The sequence below is a fragment of the Seriola aureovittata genome, chromosome 14 (assembly GCF_021018895.1).
Source record: "Seriola aureovittata isolate HTS-2021-v1 ecotype China chromosome 14, ASM2101889v1, whole genome shotgun sequence".
Classification (NCBI taxonomy): Eukaryota; Metazoa; Chordata; class Actinopteri; order Carangiformes; family Carangidae; genus Seriola; species Seriola aureovittata.
In genome coordinates, this window is record NC_079377.1 from 16423825 (window position 1) to 16442674 (window position 18850).

Consider the following 18850-nt stretch of genomic DNA (forward strand, 5'->3'; position numbering starts at 1 on the left):
CAAAGCTGAACGCGATGTCCCCAAATGTCTAGTTCTAAATATCCAAAGATACATAGTTTACAATTATAGAAAAAAAGCAAGACATTCTCTTATTTTAGAGGCTAAACAACTGGCATTGTTTCACAATCGATAATCAATTATCAAAATAGTTGCCGAAAAGCAATCTTTTAAGCACTAAGATGTGTTAGCATTTTGCTACCTGCTGAACATCAGCATGGTAGCATTGTCATTGTGAGCATGTTAGCATTCTGACGTTAGCATTTAGCTCAAAGCACTGCTGTGCCTAAATACAGTCTCACAGAGCTGCTAGGATGACTTGATACCTTAAATGTCAATGAGACAACCCAGTTGACAACATATTAAGGATAAAAATATACGGGACAGCCTGCTACCAAACTGATATTATAGTTAAAGCGATAAAATAGACTCCTGTAAAGAACAGTTCATGTTATGCCTTACTGTGTTTTTACGAGCTACAGATATGCGCTTGCTACCAGGAGAACTACAAGTGTACTTGAATAATCTTTTACAAAGCCAGAGGAGTAGAGTGAAGGAAGGCACTCCTTTAATTCTGCAGTTCAGGGGATTTTGCTTTTTTGCTCCCTGCACTCCTCCCACCCTCATCTCTGTCTCTCCCTGGTTTTCTCTGGCTTTGCTGGTTTTGTACACACCAGCGCACTCGCCACAGCCAAGTCTAAGCTGAAGGGACACTGAGCTGTATGTAAATCAATTTGGAACGCAGCCGCATGTGGAAATAGAATTAGACTTGTCAACCACACCTCTTTAGTTCCTCCTCTCTTCTTCATCTCTCTCTCCCTCTGTAGTAGTCTGCTCTTTTGCGAGTTACGCATACAGTGCCATAAGTAGCAGCTATAGGAAGGCTTAGGGTTAGGCTTGTGGGGGAGAGGGGATTAAAAGAAATCACTGAAGTTAGCAGTCTTCAAAGGAAGCAGAGAGACTGCAAGAGGAGCCACATTTCTCTCAAATGGTTTCATGCTCAAGGGGCTTTGTGTAATGGTGAATTATTACATGAGGCATGGAGTCACATATATGTAAATGAGGCTCAGCCCTTAAAATTTGCACCGAACATCGTAGTCTCTGGATGGCTGAGAAAAAGATATTAAAAACAGAGATTCATCAAGTTCTGGTTACATCGATTATGCTCTTGTAGCGAGTCTTTGGCTGATATGTTTTTTTTTTTTCTTTTCAAATAAAACTCATCAAAACATGTTTCTTTCAGCAACAATTTTATCTGCCAAAATTTCAGACATGACAGAAAATCGTATCTGAGAAAGGTGGTTGGATTTTTTAAAAATGTTTTTCTGCTGTTTAGTTCCTGCACTGTGATAGTCATATCTCTGCCTGACATTCATTGATTGTTGTTTAGTGCATAGACTGTAAGTCAGCAGTCCATTTATGTAGATAAATGGAAAGGACGCAGGAACATATGTTCACCTGAGACGTCGGGGGCTAAAAGTTCAGCAAAAAAATCAGAAAGGCCAGTTATTGCAACAACATAATGAGTGTTCTGTTTGAACGCCTTTTACAAATGCCAAATCATACTCCTACATATGTAGGAGTATAATCGTAGACAACATACTAGCCTCTCAGGGAAAGTGTCGAAAACTGGGCCTCTGACTTTTAGAAACAATCAGTAATTCATGCAGTAAATTAATTTTCAGAGAAATTAAATTAATTCTGAAGAGCAGTCTGTATGATGCTGAATATAAGAGATGGTAGATTACCTTTTAAGACAAATAACAGTATTTTCTGCCTCACTGGGGTGCTATTAAAAAGCTCCTCATTCATCACAATTAACCTGTGCGACTATTAGTGAATCGTTAATTAGATGTTGGACTGTGTCTAATGAATCGCAATACACACTTAAAGCACCGAATCAATGGTTATTGACTCAAGCAATTATAGGAGATTTATACATTACAACATCTTTGATAAAGAATAATGTGAAGTTCTATCAGAAAAGTAAATTAGGAAAGACACGTACTGTCAGTTCACAGGGCACAGTTTCAGGTTGAAACCATCGTCTTCCTCGTGTGGATTGAAGGCATTTGTTTAAAAAAGTAATTTTGCACATCCATCAGAATTTCTGCATCTCTGTTCCATTCATAGATTTCAGCACCTGTCTCTTATAACATACTAGAGGAAAATTCAGAGCAGCACTTGGGAGAGTTCACACTGGGTTTCTGGTGAGAACTGTGGTGATTTTCAGACCAATTCTCATCTGCTACGGTCCATCTAAAATGTGTTTAATCGGCTGCATGTTCCTCTTGACTAAATTATGGGTGGAGGTTGCTGAGAAAAGAGGTATAATCACGTGGATGTATTCCTGTATCCAGAGAGAAACTGCACCCTTGCGCTCCTCCGTTGCTGCTGTTTAGTGGAAAAACACAACTGTCGCATCTTAGATGCAACGAGGACGACATTCTCTATCTTCTCTCAATCAAAATGTCAAATTCATATCTTTTTCATGTATACACACATACGCTCAGGGGAGTTAAAGGGCTGTAGTGAGTCCAGTAGCTCAGATTTATTTCTCTGTACTGGGCATCTGATCATCAGCAGGGTCATTTCAGGTGCATAAGATGCACAATCCCACACCGCAGAGCTAAAAGGTAACCAGCGAGGGCAGAGGAAGTTCAGTTAACATCCATGGCCTCATAAACTCTGTGTACTCTTGCCAAGGAGTTGATTACAGGCAGACTGTCATGTAAAACCCACAGCTTTAATACAGTGTGTGTCGTAGTATCAGGAGCCATGCTGCCCTAAGCTGGCTTTCCCAAAACAAGCCACCAAAATGTAGCATGGGAGCATTTGCTTGGAATTAACGACTGACATGACATAAATCCCATCTTTACTGCAAACACAACCTTTTATCAGAGCTTTTTGAATTTGCCTTTGAATTTAAAAAACAACATCAGTGTGTAGTGTTGGTGTTTTTGGGAAGTGACTGTTTGTCACTGTCACTTTTTAAACACTGCATTAAGTATATAGATAGTATAAGAATATAGTATAAGGATATACAGTATATTTTAGGATTTTTCCATTAAGCACACACTACCCTCTGATGTGTCATCCATTTTTAATGAGACATACCGTCCTCTTTAAAGTGATTACTGGCCGCTGGCTTATCAGATTTGGTTTAGAGCGTGCTAATGGCATGATAAGGCACATTAAAGAGATAATAAGTATTTAATGAAGTTAAATGTGGTCAGGCCTGGGCTACAGAGGATTGATCCTTTTTTAAACAGGTCATAAAAAATGAACTTTAAATGTTCAGATAAGATGTTAAATGAAAAAAAGTACATTATTGGCTTAATCTACCCTCATCTAATTCTGGTTTTTAGTACATGCAAGCTGTGTGGGATGGCACAGTATTGTGGGATATGAATGATGCCCACTGTGATTTGGACAAACACTGTATTCCAGTTTCTAAATCCTGTCGTCCACCTTTTCTGTCTTTGTGAATCCCTCGTTTTTTTGCTGAAAAAAAAAACAGTGTTTTTGTTTTGTCATAGGAGCTGTGCACTTAGCAGGCAGACCTGAGATGATTATTGATTATTTTGTTCAACATTCACGTTTTTAAAACACACATGTCTATGTATATGTGTCTGTGGTGCAGTGGGTTGTTTGGATTTTAGACACAAATCTTGTAGTAATTATCACCTTTCTGCTTTTTCTCACTTGCTGTGACCTTCTCACTTGGCTCCCTCTCCTCTTGAACTTTCTCTGGACCTCTGTTTCTCACACACACACACACACACACACACACACACACGAACACACACATATGCACGTACGCACACACACATTTCCTGAGATCGTCCTTCCTGATGTCAGTGCGATTATGCAGCTGTAAAAGATGGGTGTTCCTATTGCTCCTTTGCCAATGCTTGGGGTGGGGCTCACTGTGTCCATCTGTTCGTGGCCCAAGGAGGAAAACGCATACACACACACACACACACACGCTGACACACAGTTTAAAGTATGTCTACAGATGCACACACATTTGCACAGAAACCCATATGCACAAAATAATTACCTCAGCAGGGATTTTACTCAGTCCTGCTGAATGCAAGGGGATTCAAGGACCCATACAAACATCTAATAAATTCACAAAAAGTCTCTTCTATCCTCAGAATGTTAAGCACTTGGACTATCATCGACTATTATCCCCCAAATCCTTACAAGCAACACTGAATCCACAGGAAAAGAAAAAGTGTCCAGCTTTCTTAGTAGTCATAAAACACAGACTTTTTTTCAACCAATTCAGAGTCACAGCAATGAAAAAATACCTGGGTGTATGATGTGTCTGTTTCCTTTATTTTGTTCTCTTCTTAGGGGACTTTTTGCAAGCCATTACACCGAGACACATTACCAAGAGGATGGACGTGCAGTCACCGGTGCTCACAACTTCACGGTACGGTGGCACTGGAGTGCTTTTGACATTTACGGTCAAGTTGATGTGCAGTGGTGCTCTGCAGTCACACTGTAAAAACTGACCCTGACCTGTTTTGCTTTTTTCTCACAGAGGATCAGTATTAAAGATGATAATCTCCGCTGTATCTTATGCATTCGTTAAAAAAAAAATCAAATTTAGGAATTGAAATTGGTGCTTAATTGCAATGATTTGTTTGATCGCTACAGTGTGACCCAGTGTGTATGTGAAAGCCCCTGGCTGTGGCGGAGCAGGACATCTATCCTGTGGCCTACTTGATGATAAGCTGTGTTTTATGCTGGCTGTTTTTAAGCCAACACTGCCATCAGGATTTCATCATGGAATCCCCTTTTAGCAGCTGATCTATTCCTGACAACTTGTTCGTTTTTTTCTATGTGTACGCTAGCAGCAGTCTGTTAAAGGAAAGTGCCTGCTACTCTTTTGAAAATGAAGAAAAGATTGATGTTCATATTGAATTTCTTCTTCTTCTTTTGTACTTATCAAGGCCACTCACTGAGTTACTTGAATGGTTCAAATCAGTTTATGTGGCTCATAAAAGAAAATTGATTTTTCATTCTATGGTGAAGGTGTTTTTAGTTTGAGTTAGGTAGAAATAAGATTTTTACTGCATGACAACAGGTAGGCAGTTTTCCGTGTAGAAGAGGGATAACAGTTCTGTGGAGTTGCAGGAACCTGTGATTTGTGACTTTGAAAAGCGCCCTGTCTCTCAGTAATGTTCATTAATTTGTAAACAGCTGACAAGTCTGTTTCCTGCAAAGTTGTGCAAACAGTGTTCTTCACTCTCTCACCTTTTTAATTTTGTGTGGGAGGATGTTCCAAGCAGTGCATCAGGCTGTCAAGTAGAAATACTGTATTGTCTTTGAAGAGCCTCACACAGCTGCACACTTTCAGTACTTGTCTCTGAACTCAGAAATCAGCCATGTGTTTATCAGGGATCAGTGGAAAAGATATGTACTGTAAATAAACCCTCCTCTGACATACAAGTGAACACGTATGAAACCAACTTAAGCAGAAGCTGCTTTGTGGTAGCTCAGTTATTACAAACTCGCGTGCAGGAAAAAACATCGTTCAAACCCACAGAACTTTCGTTTTTTTGTGGAAGTTTCCAAAAAATAAAATTTCTGGCTGAATTTTAGGGAAGTAAAAACTGGAGTCTCTGGTTTAAATATTTCACTCAAATTAAACATCATATAGCTTCGATGAAGTCTTGGAACAAGCTGATTGATGCAGAACATATTCCATGTCATACTGTCACACAGTGTGAAATAAGGTGATTTTTCCAAACTTATAGATACTTAAAGGGAAATAAAAGGGGAGACGAGATGTTAATGGGCTTTAACCAGGATTTATTCCACCTCTGTTCTGCTTTTTGTAGCTCCAGGAAATCTTCTAAAAATGAGCTTTAGTTACTGTAAAAGTCACAGACACACTGAGGCTAACTGAGAGAGACAATCACTATCGCTGCCTGATGTTTTCTTTTATGAAAGGTGAACTAATCTAGGTCAACCATAGCCTAAGCTCAGAGCCTTTGTAGCTGCTCTATTTTTACACTTAATTTAATGAATCTTGATTCCATCACCACCTGGTTCGGTAACAAACAGAAGACGTTTGAGATGAGTGGGTTTTTTCTTTCTTTTTTTTTCTTTTTTTTTTGCTAAAATCTAAGTATTTCCTCCTCCAGCTCAGCATTGGGGGTGAGAAATGTTCAGTGTAGTGACAAATGACAGTTGATTTAAGAGGACTAGAGTGCTGCTCGACAGTAAATGGAGGTCTGTATTCCCTTTTAACAAGAGTCATTTCCTCTGCTCTTCTTGTGCTCAGACAGCGGTGCTCTTTCACTGTGTCTGAGCAGCCTTAAATGTCCTCTCCCCCCTTTTACTAGACCACCCTGGTGGAATAATGAAGGAAAAACAATTACCATATTACTGTCACCCCCCATCCGTGTCAGTTTCCCTGCTTTTCCCTTCAACTATGTAGGTTGCATTAATTTCAAAAGGCCTGTTTGTAAAGAGAGAGAGAGAGATATTGCTCCACAGAGCATGCTAATTTAAATGAACACAACTTAGGACAGCATCAGCACACTTCCACTGTATCTTGTCCCGTTTTGCTCTTTTGATGTCAGTTAAGAACTACTGCTAAAGGAAATGTGACAAGAATCTTTTTTTTTTTTTAAATAAAAAAAACAAAACAAAAAAAAACATTTTAATTAAATTATCCAGTGGGTAAAGTTTTCCTTGCATGCAGTGTTTTCATCTCCAGTATTTTTAAAATCTTTTATATTCAAACAATCTCTTTTAGAATAACTGCTACTATCATGGCGAAGTGCAGGCGCATCCAAACTCTGATGTCACCCTCAGCGTCTGCTCAGGCCTTCGGTAAGAAACACAACCATCGTTTTGTATTCAAGCAGCATCTCAACGCTGCCCTTTAAGTGCTATTTGCCACAGCAATGTTTATATTTACTTAAGTCACTCTGCACAGCAGCCCATCGCTCTTAAGCCCCTTAAGCAGGCTGTCAGTAAGTTGGTGTGTGACTCGTGGGAATAGAAAATGTCACACCTCATTGTCTTTGTCCTCGGAGGCATCCAGTGAATATCTGGTCTCAGTCTGACAGTAATAGGCACCTCACTGTTGCTAATGACTGAGCACGACTGGAAGATTTGAGATTTTGGTCTCATTCAAGTCTTAAGATGCACAGTGTCATCTTCTGCTTAATTACACAGCAAGGAAACATTTTTGGAAATAGAAAATGTTTAGTTTACCATGATGACCTTTTTATCAATGCAATAAAAGCAAATGACAAAGAGCATTAAAGTTATTAATAATTTGTAGGCTAAAATATTCTTGATTTGAAATTGGAGAACTTTTATGCGCAAAGCCAGTAGGAGTTTTAACCCTAACGAAGCCCGTGTTGGCCCGTCTGCCAAGATAAAGAAAAAAGTTTTAAAGTTCCAACTGGCTTCAGTAAAAGTGGGCTATACCTCAGTTATCACATATTCCATTAGAGAGAGCCACATTCAGTCAAACTCTGCATCTGAGAGATTGCTTATACTTTGAAGCTTTGTTTTCAAATGTGCACCGCTGTCTCTGCAGAGGCTTCATCGCACTTGAAAACAAGACATTCATCATTGAGCCTGTGTCTGGCCAAGACACCGGTTCCCACCTCATCTACCGAGTGGAAGAACTCACACTGACCCCAGGAGCCTGCGGGCATGGCTTCAACATGTCTTCTGTCGCTCCTGAAAACCACATCAAAAGCCCCTTCCAATCCTTCCACACAAGGGTGAGATTAGTATCATGTTGTTTTTATGGCAAAGCTTGTATAAGAGCCTTTGGATATCTATATTATCATCATTGCAGCATTTTTTTGTCGTATTTAATTGTTCCTGAAGGGTAAGACTAACACTCACTTGGTGAAAGATGAATGGGCTTTTGACCAAAGATTAGCAAACTGGCAGGCAGACCAGTTTGGATAAGTTCCCTGAGGGTGTTGCCTTGGGCTTGACACTCATTTTATCTGCACTCAGAGCCCAACGTTGAGGGCCCATGCAGAAGAGTTGGCTGCTTATTTGCATGGAGCAGGTGCAGGATCCATCTGTCCCTATTCCCAAGCATTAAAAACTCCATTAGAGTCAGGAAGTGAAACTTACCGACATACAGTTCTTAATGACCCCTGAGCAATATAAAGGCCTTTGGGATTTTACAAGATCAGTTCTACCTTAACAGAAGGAACAAGTTCAGTAAAAAGATCACTGAATATGTCTGTATGATCTGCTTTTGTGTGATGCTCTGACTTTTCTAAGGTAGTCAATGCTCCAAGTGACATGGCTTAGTCGCAGCTTTCCCTCTAAAAATTTGAACCTTGCTTTTTTATTTTCTTCGAAGTTCGATGAGGCAATTGATAACTCTCTCATGGCCTTGGTCACCTTTGTGCAGAGCAAGGCTATCTGTTTCCCCTATGCTAAGCTAAGATAACTGGCTGCTGGCTGTATGAACTCAGGTTTCCCACGGGTCCTTGAAATCCTTTAAAGTTTGTGAATTTGAGAGGAAAAATAGCAAAACCTTGAAGGTTTTTGAAAGTAGACATAAATTGACATGGGTCATTGAATTTATATAATTGAGCAAAAATAGAAATTGAAGTACATGTGATATTTCTTTTTATGTATTGTTAGTAAATAGGGTATGTAGGGCGGTGTCTCCCACCGTCTCTTAGCTCTTCAACTCGTAAAGAAGTCTCTGTCTCTAACGCTAAAATTACACAATATATTGTTCTGCTGTGTTAGAGAAGGCAAGAGATCACATACATTACATCACTGTAACACTTGAGATGTGTTCAAAACATTCAAGCCTCTCTCTCTTTAATTGTTGTCTGCGAGCTTCTGTAAATCCCGCTAGTTCTCATTACAGAAATTCGCAGTATTTAAACAGTAATTAGCCTTGATCCATAGTCTCAAACTATGCCATGTTAGATCCTTGAATTCGAGGGAATTGTGCCTGGAAAATCCTTGAAAAGTCCTTGAATTTGATGTAAAGCAAGTGTGGGAACCTTTTTTTTATATCTGACTCTCAGCAAGAAAGCAAATAAGTGTAGTTCTCAAAATGTTGATTGATGCTGTTCTTTTATGATATTTAAGGTATTGCAGATTTAAAAGGGTTCATTTTAAGGCTTCAGTTGTACATCAGTTGTGTGTTCATGTTTAAAACATAAAGACAGATCATTAGGAGGATCAAGCAGATAAAAGTCCTTGAAAAATCACTGTACATCTCTAACATGCCACATCTCTGTTTTTACTTCAGCATAAAAGGCATGCTCAGAAGACAACCAAATACGTTGAGCTGATCATTGTTGCTGACAACAGAGAGGTAATACACCTGCCTTGCTTCCATTCACACAGGCCGTTTTTGAACAACAGAAACAAAACACTGAAAACACAGTTACTCCTCATACAGCAAGAAAAAAAAGGCAGGATAAGCTGTAGTAACAGTAGAACAGGTCCCACTGGAGCTGCAGAATTAGGTCAGTGTGCAGCAAGGAGTGTGGTCTAGTGGCAGCAGCTCCGTTTTGAGAGGAAGTGCTGAACGATTCCCCAGCGGGGGAGACAGGAAACAGGAAAAAGCCGTGTGGATAGAGAGGAGTCTCCCGTAAGCACTGATGAGCTCATTGTGGGGTTTCCTCCTGGCCGCTAATGCCACTGACCTGAAAGAAAAGAAAGGAAATGAAAACAAAAGAAAAGGAGTTATGGGATCAAGTGTTTCGCCTCAGATTTGAAGTCCAGCACCAATGCAGGTGGATTCGCAGTAGGATGGAAATAGAAGGCCCGACTTTGCTGCAGTTTGGATCCACAGCTTCACAGGCTGTCAGATCTGCCAATATACATGCTCCCTGCGGCCGTGCCATTCGTCTCTCTAACACTAGGAGATTTTTCTAGATCCAGATGGTCACAGCTTGACAACCTGCCTAACAAACAGTAAAAACGTATTGCCTCTGAATATTGTAAGCATCTCATTCATACAAAATAATGCCTTTGCGGGTGTTCTGTTGTTTCAAGCTTTTTAGTTCTGAAAATGCCTGTAAACACAGTAACACAGTGCCATTTATATCTTCATGCAAAACAAATACTGTGGGTCTAAATGTTACAATTTCTACCACTGATTACATGTAATTTTGTTTGCAGTTTCAGAAACAGGGAAAGGACATCGACAAGGTGAAACAGAGACTGGCAGAGATAGCCAATTACGTGGACAAGGTAAAACATTCTCTCCCCTTTGCACAGGAGGGATAAATCACATTTTTAAAATAGAAATATTTCTGGCAGCAGAGATTAATGGGAGGACTGTGTGATATATTAATGTCCTACCAAAACAGCTGCTTTTAGTCTGTCTAAAACCTCTGCCAGATCTGTGAATCTGTAGCTAGAAGATAGAGTGGGCAGATGGATTTACTTGAGGGAAGCATGGATAGAGATGTGGAAAAGACATGCTGTGATCATGTGAAAAACATGAGGAAGAAACACTGATGAACACAGGACAGGATTCAGAGCTGCCATAATGAAATGTAATGCAATTCAATGAATTGAGTAACCAAACGTGAAAGGCTACGAAAGTATCTCAAACCTCTGCTTGAAGGTCTTTGATCATTCATGTAATCTAAGCTTTCTAAACCCCCTGGCCTTTTTATCCACACTGTCTCTCTCTGCTTATCAATGTGCTCCCCTTCAGTTCTACAGAGCCCTGAACATCCGGGTGGCCCTGGTGGGTCTTGAGGTGTGGAGTGACTCTGATAAATGTCCTGTCACCCAGGATCCCTTCACCACCTTGCACGAGTTCCTAGACTGGCGGAAAGTCAAGTTGCTGCCTCAGAAACCGCACGACAATGCTCAGCTCATAAGGTGGAAATTTTAATTTAACATAAATAAAGGGAGCCCAGAAGTGAAAAATGAAATGTTCATATTGGTACAAGAAAACTGATCCTTGCAGGGCCGTACTAGTGGTTGTACATGTCTCAGCCCATTAGCTACAAAGTTGCTTATACTTTGCATTAGCGCTAACCATTTTTCTATTTTCCATTAATTTTACTGTTGTGTGTAAATCGGCCAGGGGCCATATTGAAATATATGCCACATACGCTACATACAAACAGTTGCAATATCACCATTTCTCCATTATAATAAAATAGAAAATAAAGTGACATTTTTATCTCCTCTTCACTCTCCTTCTATCCTCTGTCCTTTGCAGCGGGGTATACTTCCAGGGCACTACCATTGGCATGGCACCCATCATGAGCATGTGCACAGTTGAGCAATCTGGAGGCATTGTCATGGTGAGTATAAAACCCATTTGCTGCTCTCACCATGCCTACGCCCTCCTCTTCCTCCGTGTAGCCCGATCGTATCAGGGTGGACATTGTTCAGATTCAGCAGGCTAACACAATCCAGATATGATTTAGGCAGAAAAAGTGTTTGTTGTTTGCTGGAACGGCTTTTATAGACAGGTCTGGCAGGAAGTTTTGCTTTTAAGCACAATGATATTAGTACCCGAGTCCCTCATCAGTCACACCCTCATCATTGCCGCAAACAGCTAAGAGCTCAAAGGAATATGTAAAAATATATCCTCAGATGGGTTGCAAAGTAGATACACGCCCTCTTAAGATCATTTGAAGTCATTCAATCAGGTTTTCCTGTGACTTCTCTAAAAGGGTTGGTGGGGCAGAGGGCTAAATCAAAGGCCACAGCATTTAAACAAAACCACATTTGCATTTTTATGAGATGTGATAAATTGTTTATTCAAGCTCTCACAGAGCGCACATTTGAATCAAAATGCATTTTTTACACACAACTGCGCATCGCCCCTTGGGTACATTAAATTATTACACATAGTAAATTAGCTGCCTGTTGGGCTCCTCTGCCTGCTGTAGCACTTGACATCCATGCCAAATCACAAAGTGGTTATCTGCCCAGCGCTATTACATCCAAGCCCAGATGTGTATCCCCCATTAATAGATATGTTGTCTGCTGGCCGTGGCTGCGGTGAGGTTTCTCCAGATGTTTGTTGTCCCCATTACTTACAGACGGCAGAAGATTTGGACCGAGATTAAAGGGAAGTTTAGCCAGATGAGATGAACCATTTCTCAAACCATACACTGCCATGTGTTAATCAACCTCAAATCCTTTATGTAGTTTGTATGTTCTTTGAGTTTATACATCATAATGTTATTTATTTTTTCAAGCTCTTATTGGTCTTTCTATGTGAATGCTTGGGTTTAAACTGTGACAGCTAACAATATCCACTTTTTTATGTCATTCTTGTCTGGGAGTTATTTTCTCACATGACTGGAAGTGATATCAGAAAGACTATCAGAGCATTTCTTGGTCGGAGCAAACACTATCAAATTCTCGCCGTCACAACAATGGCTTATAGCTGCTTCAAAGTAATGACTGTGGCTTCTTAGAATTTCATCCATTTCTGCTGACTCTGATATTGCACTTTTTTGTGAGGAGGCACTCAACTATGAATTACGCACACATACACAGAGACACACACGCAGATAAAATATGACAGAAGCAGATGAAAGTTTTCCCATCCTTCTCTTTACAAGGCGGGGTGCAGTTACCCATGATGCTGCTCTGTAATCAGAGCAGAAAATAGCTCAGCTTGCCCCCAACTTTGACATATGACCTCGCCCTCAAAGGAAGCATGTGATTGTCTCATGTACATGAGCATTCGAGGACCACATTAAAGATAAACAGTAACCACGTGGGGGGCCTATTTCTCAGGGGTTGTGAGATTTGAAATGCTAAAACATTTTTAAGTGCTTAACATTATTAAGGGGTTTACATGCAAGCAGCCCTATTCAATATGTAACCACACTGCCGCCAGTTTTGCAGCACTTTTCTGTCTCAAGGCTGGAACCTGCTTCTCTGGGGGTCATTGTTTTTTTCTTTTTTTTCCTTTTCATGTTACATGTAGACTCCTCTGTGTGCCTTTACAATACAACCTACTGTATGGTTACATGTAACACTGTTCTCCGTGTAGACATGTAGAGATGTTAACACACATCTTCAGAGAACCATAATTCCAGCATAAGTAATTCACGCATTCAGACGTAGCAATGAATGTGGAATCTATACTTTCTATAGCTATATATCTATAGCTGTGAAAGTCTGACAGAAAGGTTGCTGGTAGGTGGATTTGTTACCTTTGGACAGAACCAGGCTAACGGTTTCACCTTGTTTCTATTCTTATTGCTAAGCTAAGCTAACCAGCTGATACTGATTATGCGTCATACACACATGAGATCAGTGTCAGCGAATGTGTGTTTTCCAAAATGTCAAAATATTCCTTTAATGTCACAATATTAATAGGAACATTTTTCTGATATGAATGTGGGAAATGTACAAAAAAAAAATCACACAATACAATCATATTGTCACAATAGAAGAAGATTGCAGACTGCTGTCATTGTGTCATTCATCCCTGTTTGTCTCCTCTCCAGTCCCACTTTCATATTTACACTACCCTGACTTAATTTCCCAGACACCCCCTACTCCCAATGTCTGTCTCCCTCTCAGCACGTTGTGCAAAACTATGTGAGATTGAAACTTCCACCTCTCTCTCGTCATTCTCCATCTCTGTCTGCCTTGTGCAGGGCAGTTGTTTCGCTTATCAATGGAGTAGCGAGTCATATGTAGGTTTATGGAGCTTCCTGCAGGAGCTGTTTCCCCTGGCTGCGGGTATGATTGGGTCTGCAGGGGTAATGGAATGGCAGATGAATTCAGGTCTCCATGAGGAGAATGAGTAATAGAAGAAGGATGAGGGGGGGGCAGTTCGGACAGTTACTGAACTGTTTCTGGAATCTGCAGCGTCTTCTTTGAACTTTGTGTTTTCTGTCTTCTTTTTTTGTGCTCTTCACTTTGGTTAGCTTTTTATACAAAGCTTGCTCTGAGAACTTTGATTGAACTTGCAATATACAGGATTACACATGGTTTGCATGATCTCATGTTCTGGGTTGCCCTTTTTTTTTTCCCCCGTACTGTAGGATCACTCTGAGAACCCCCTGGGTGCAGCCGTGACTTTGGCACACGAACTGGGACACAATTTTGGCATGAACCACGACACCCCAGAGCGCGGCTGTGGCTGCAGGATGACTGTTGATCGTGGAGGCTGCATCATGACCCCCTCTACAGGGTGAGATTCTTTTGTCCTTCTCCCTACACAACAGTACCCATGAGGAGATTACAATGCACAAGCCTTATGATTAAAGCATAAGAAGAATGTGATGCATGTTTATGCTGCTGGGCTGTTTGAGGCAGCTGTAACTTGTAGAAAAATTCAAATTAAATGTCCTCTGCACCACACTGTCATTGCAATAATTATGTTTTTATCTTTTTCTTTTAGCATTTCATCAGTAGATTTTATGTATTTAGATTGCAGTTTGGGGCTGATTTGATCAGTGTTTTTCCATAATTACGATTTTCAATTTATGGTCTACTCTTGGAAAATCTTGAAGGGAACAAAGTTGGTAAAAGTACCCTCAGATTTAAAAACATTAGCACAGACAAAGGTTTAAAATTGTGACTTTAGGCTGTTTCTCCCTTTTGTGGGCTTTGATTTAGAGCCATTAAACAATTACCCTTTAAAAGCCTTGTTTCACACAGCTACAGGATTTAAATGTTTGTCGACTTTACCTCTCTGAATAAATTAGTGACTTCTTCTGCACCTGAACAGTCATAAAAGATAAATTAAGCTCCACTAGTTGCACAGGCTGGATCATTTTTATCTGTACATGATGCTCCATTGTTTTATGTGTTGATGTATGAGAGAGGGCTCAAACACACACTCACACAGAAAGACACACAGACACACATTGGCCTGCGAATAAAGCAGCTGCACTAGCATTCTGCTCGTGTTGCCTGGGTCGCTGAGATAACAGTGCTGCTGCAAGTGATGGACTCTGTGACTGTTAGTAAACAGCAAGCAGATAAGGCGAACCCAGAGCGCAATACCAGATTTCACCCTTGGTCTGGTGCCAGTCTGGTTTGTCTGATGGATAAATTCCACAACGCTGTGAAGAAGACAGAGAAAAAAGGCTGAAAGACAGTTACTATTGGTATTGAAATATTTTGTTGAGTTTTCAAAATACAGACAAACAGAGAAGCAGCTCACACAGAAACACAAACAACAACCCCAGCCCACGTCTATCTTACATATTGATAATATCAATGCACGTTAATGGGGATTTGTGCGGTTTTGATAATGCAGCAGGAAAGGTTGCAAAGTCTTATAAAACTTTCTGGTTGAGCCAAGAGTAGTATGCTCGTAGTATGTTGGAGTGTCCAGCCAGTGTTTATGAGGTGATGGTGGAGTCTTTTTCACTTAGAGGAGAATCAGTCATCACAAGCAAACAGTCTGACTATAGAAGCAACTGTAGCTTGTTCAACTGTGATCTTGTCTGACAGAAGATTAGGATCAAAAACACACTTGAAAGTGTATTAAAAACACCTGTCCAGAAATCTCACAGCCACACACAGGACCCGGATGCCCGGATCAGGCCCACATCTTCAGTGAATTCAATTATGTATCAAATTCACAATAAAAAGAACGAAACATAGGATTCATATCAAGATTGTTTGTGTATGTTATGTGTTTTTGTAAAACATTACTATCAGCCGATAAAGAGTTATAGGATTTTTTTTTTTATTCCAAACATCAATATCGGCATCAGTCAGGCTCTACACTGAACCAGGCCAATTGGTAATTGCTAGGATTTGTGAGCCCAGTTTGTTTTCACATTGAGCCTTAATGTGAAGCGGCTGCATGAGTCAAAGACACAGGAAGGAAACTGTGAATTAGATGGACAAACAAGCAGAAGAATAGACTCTTGAGAAATGTAGAAAAGGGTAAATACAGCTGTTACAGTACAGCGGCCTAATTAAAATGACATTAACAATGATATACTAAGCGCTGACACACCTTAGTTGAGAGCAGTGAGCCACATTAAAATCTGTGAAAAGATTTCCAGGCCCTAGTTGTGGCCATTGTTATCAAAAACTGACATTAAAAGAAGATAAAATAAGCAGAGATGCAGTGGAAAAAAACAACAGATGGTTTTTTGAGCACATCCTTCAAAATGCCACAAAATCTGCTGAAAAACACATGAATATATAACTTTGCTATGTTCCAGAACTGTCCCAGAAAAACTTGAATGACCTTTTACTGTACAAATAGAAAGAGGGAGGGTGTGGGGGGGGGGGGGCCTCAGAAACTGTGTTTGTTTGTACAGCCACTGGCAACAGTGAGCTCATCCTGCTGTTCTCATTCTACAACATTTATTCCAGAGAAAAAAAAATGCATAATGCACACAGAGCACCACTGGATTTATGCAGTGTAGTTTTTAAACATGCACTCAGTGTAGTGATGTGACGACTTTGCTGTAGTGCGTCAGCGGCCAAAGATATCGAATGTCGTCATGCAGAGAGTTTAGAAAAATGACTGATCTAAATGAGTTAGAATGAGTGATGGCGTTATCGAATTCTTGGTAACAGAATAGGTTAATGAAGCACAGACGCTCCCTCTCAGCACTGTCTGCTACATAATTATGAGATTAGACACATTAATAGTTGAGAGAGGTGATCAGTGACCTTTCATTCTGAAACTCGCTCCTCTGTTTGCTAAGTAAAGAGTGCAGGATAAATCCATACACTGTGTATGCTGACATTTTGTCTGGCAATTTTGTGTTGATACACTGACTCCAAGTATCAATATTTCCCTATTTAATTATTAATATTTTAATTTTGCATTGACCATTGTTCATTGCAGACTGTATGTTTGTGCTCAGTGAAGATGACTATAACATTTAATGGACTTCATTGATTCTTATAAGTGGGCGGCACGGTTGCCTCACAGCAAGAAGGTACTGGGTTCAAACCTCTCTGTGTGTAGTTTGCATGTTTTCCCCCTGCCTGCGTGGGTTTCCTTCGGGTATTCCAGCTTCCTCCTTAGGATAATTGGTGACTCTACATTGCGTGAAGGTGTGAATATGCGTGTGAATGTTTGTTTGTTTGTATACGTTAGACCTGTGATACTGGTGAGCTGTCCAGGGTGTACACTGCCCTCGCCCAGTGTCAGCTGAGGTGTCTCAGAGATGTCAAAGATGAAAGAAAGGCAAATTTATTTTAGAGCACCTTTCAACAACAAGGTAATTCAACGTCTTTTACATGAGACATAAAGGGCCTTGTCATGTAGTTATTATCACAGAGATTTATCACCCAACTCAGTGTTGTGTTTTAGTGTCTTCCAGCTCATTGTTTTTGGTTTTATGACCTGCAGCTTTACAATTTGGTTAACTGTCACCACTGTGATAAACCCACTGTATGCTCCCTGCCCAGGAAGAGACGACAGGCACACTGAGCAACTAGCTGGTGAACCGTTAAAGAGCCAGATATTTCCCTGAGAAGATGGTGGAGGGCGAACACAGAGCTAAAAGGGAGAGTGAATATTGGACTTGCATTCATCACGTGAACAGAAACTTGACTCAAAATAAATGCTTATGTTGCTCTGTGTCTGCTGGACGTGTAAACTAGCAATTTTTTCACTAAGACGTTCGTTCATGTGTCATGGTGTGTTAACAGCTTATCACAGCTGCTTCCAGGAGGCCAAATAAATCAAACAATACTACTTTAAACTCTCTTTAAAATGTTCTTACATGGGCTTCCTTTGTTTTTATTTTTTATGTTAAGGGTGAGAGATCAACTGTGTTGTCTAGACAATGTTGTTGTTTAGATGATATCAGTTGAGCTGCGTTAGACTTTAAGCCACAGAGAGCTCATAGTCTTAAGTTTGTCATAAGAAACATTTTTTCCAGAGCTTCTATGCCAGCTTAAATGGGGAAAATTATCAACTTACCCAAGTTTATTTATTTATTTTTTCTTTTCTTTTCATTTTTCTCTTTTTATATTACCAGCCTTCCCTTGACCCTCATCCCAGATGCCTTCAGAATGTCAAACACATCGTTGTAAAACAGGGAAGCTCATTTGACTGTGTGTTTGGGATACTCTTAGCTTAGACTTGCTAATGGAGGAGAGGACAGGCTGCATCTAAATGACATGATTATCAGTGACGCTGCCAGCTGCAATCAGGGCCAGGGCACAAAGAGAGATCCGCAGAGAGGTGCTTTATGCCTGGATAGACAGGCAGCGTTGAGGAAGCAGTGGTTTTATTTGCCTTTTATTTCCCTCAGTGGTAAAGCAGGAGGGGAAACACAGGAGAGGTAGAGTTGAGAGTGAGAGACAAACAGGAGAGAGATGACAGTGAAGGAATTATTTAGGTACACATGGACAACGATGACAGGCGTATGAGACCGGCCACGGGAGATTTGTGTCAAAACAATGAGTGGAAATTTGAGGGACAGAGGAAGGGAACAGAGTTTACATGGACATTTTGAAGTGGAGATGTCTTTTAGAAGTTGAGCTAAGAGTTGCATCATATGAACGTGGGGAGAAAGCTCAAAAGTGCTTTCCTGTGTCTGTATGTGTGACTCAGAAGAAAGGTGAAGCACAGCAGGGAGCGGTGGCTCGACTTCGAGGCCAAGAGGTGAATACTTCGTCAAGACAATATGAGGGAGCTTGTGACTCTTGTTATTTTCTTGTCGAAGTGACAGAGTGCAAGTGAGGTGAGAAGGTACAAAATGTCATCATCTGCTGTGGAGAGGAGGGAGAAATCTTGTGAGGTTGCCAGTGGGTAAATGTTTGCAGTAAATTTAGCTTGTGTTTTGCTTTTCCTCCTGATATTTAATCACCATAGGCTCCTGCCAGTGTTGCAGCCTAACATTTGTTGAAAGGTCAGACATGTCGCTCCTGCTTAGCTCGACCTAAATAC

The 18850-nt window shown here is 40.5% G+C and overlaps 1 protein-coding gene across 2 annotated transcripts in view; it reads left to right on the top strand.

Moving 5' to 3' along the window:
* The window catches only part of adam12b (ADAM metallopeptidase domain 12b), a 76204-nt gene that overhangs the window by 30208 nt on the left and 27146 nt on the right, over positions 1–18850 (top strand). For both annotated transcript variants that reach the window (XM_056396173.1, XM_056396174.1), the window contains exons 4-11: positions 4360–4438; positions 6776–6852; positions 7571–7760; positions 9275–9340; positions 10153–10224; positions 10697–10866; positions 11213–11297; positions 14013–14161. In XM_056396173.1, the coding sequence (XP_056252148.1) occupies positions 4360–4438; positions 6776–6852; positions 7571–7760; positions 9275–9340; positions 10153–10224; positions 10697–10866; positions 11213–11297; positions 14013–14161 (888 nt within the window). The remainder of the gene's footprint in view (positions 1–4359; positions 4439–6775; positions 6853–7570; positions 7761–9274; positions 9341–10152; positions 10225–10696; positions 10867–11212; positions 11298–14012; positions 14162–18850) is intronic.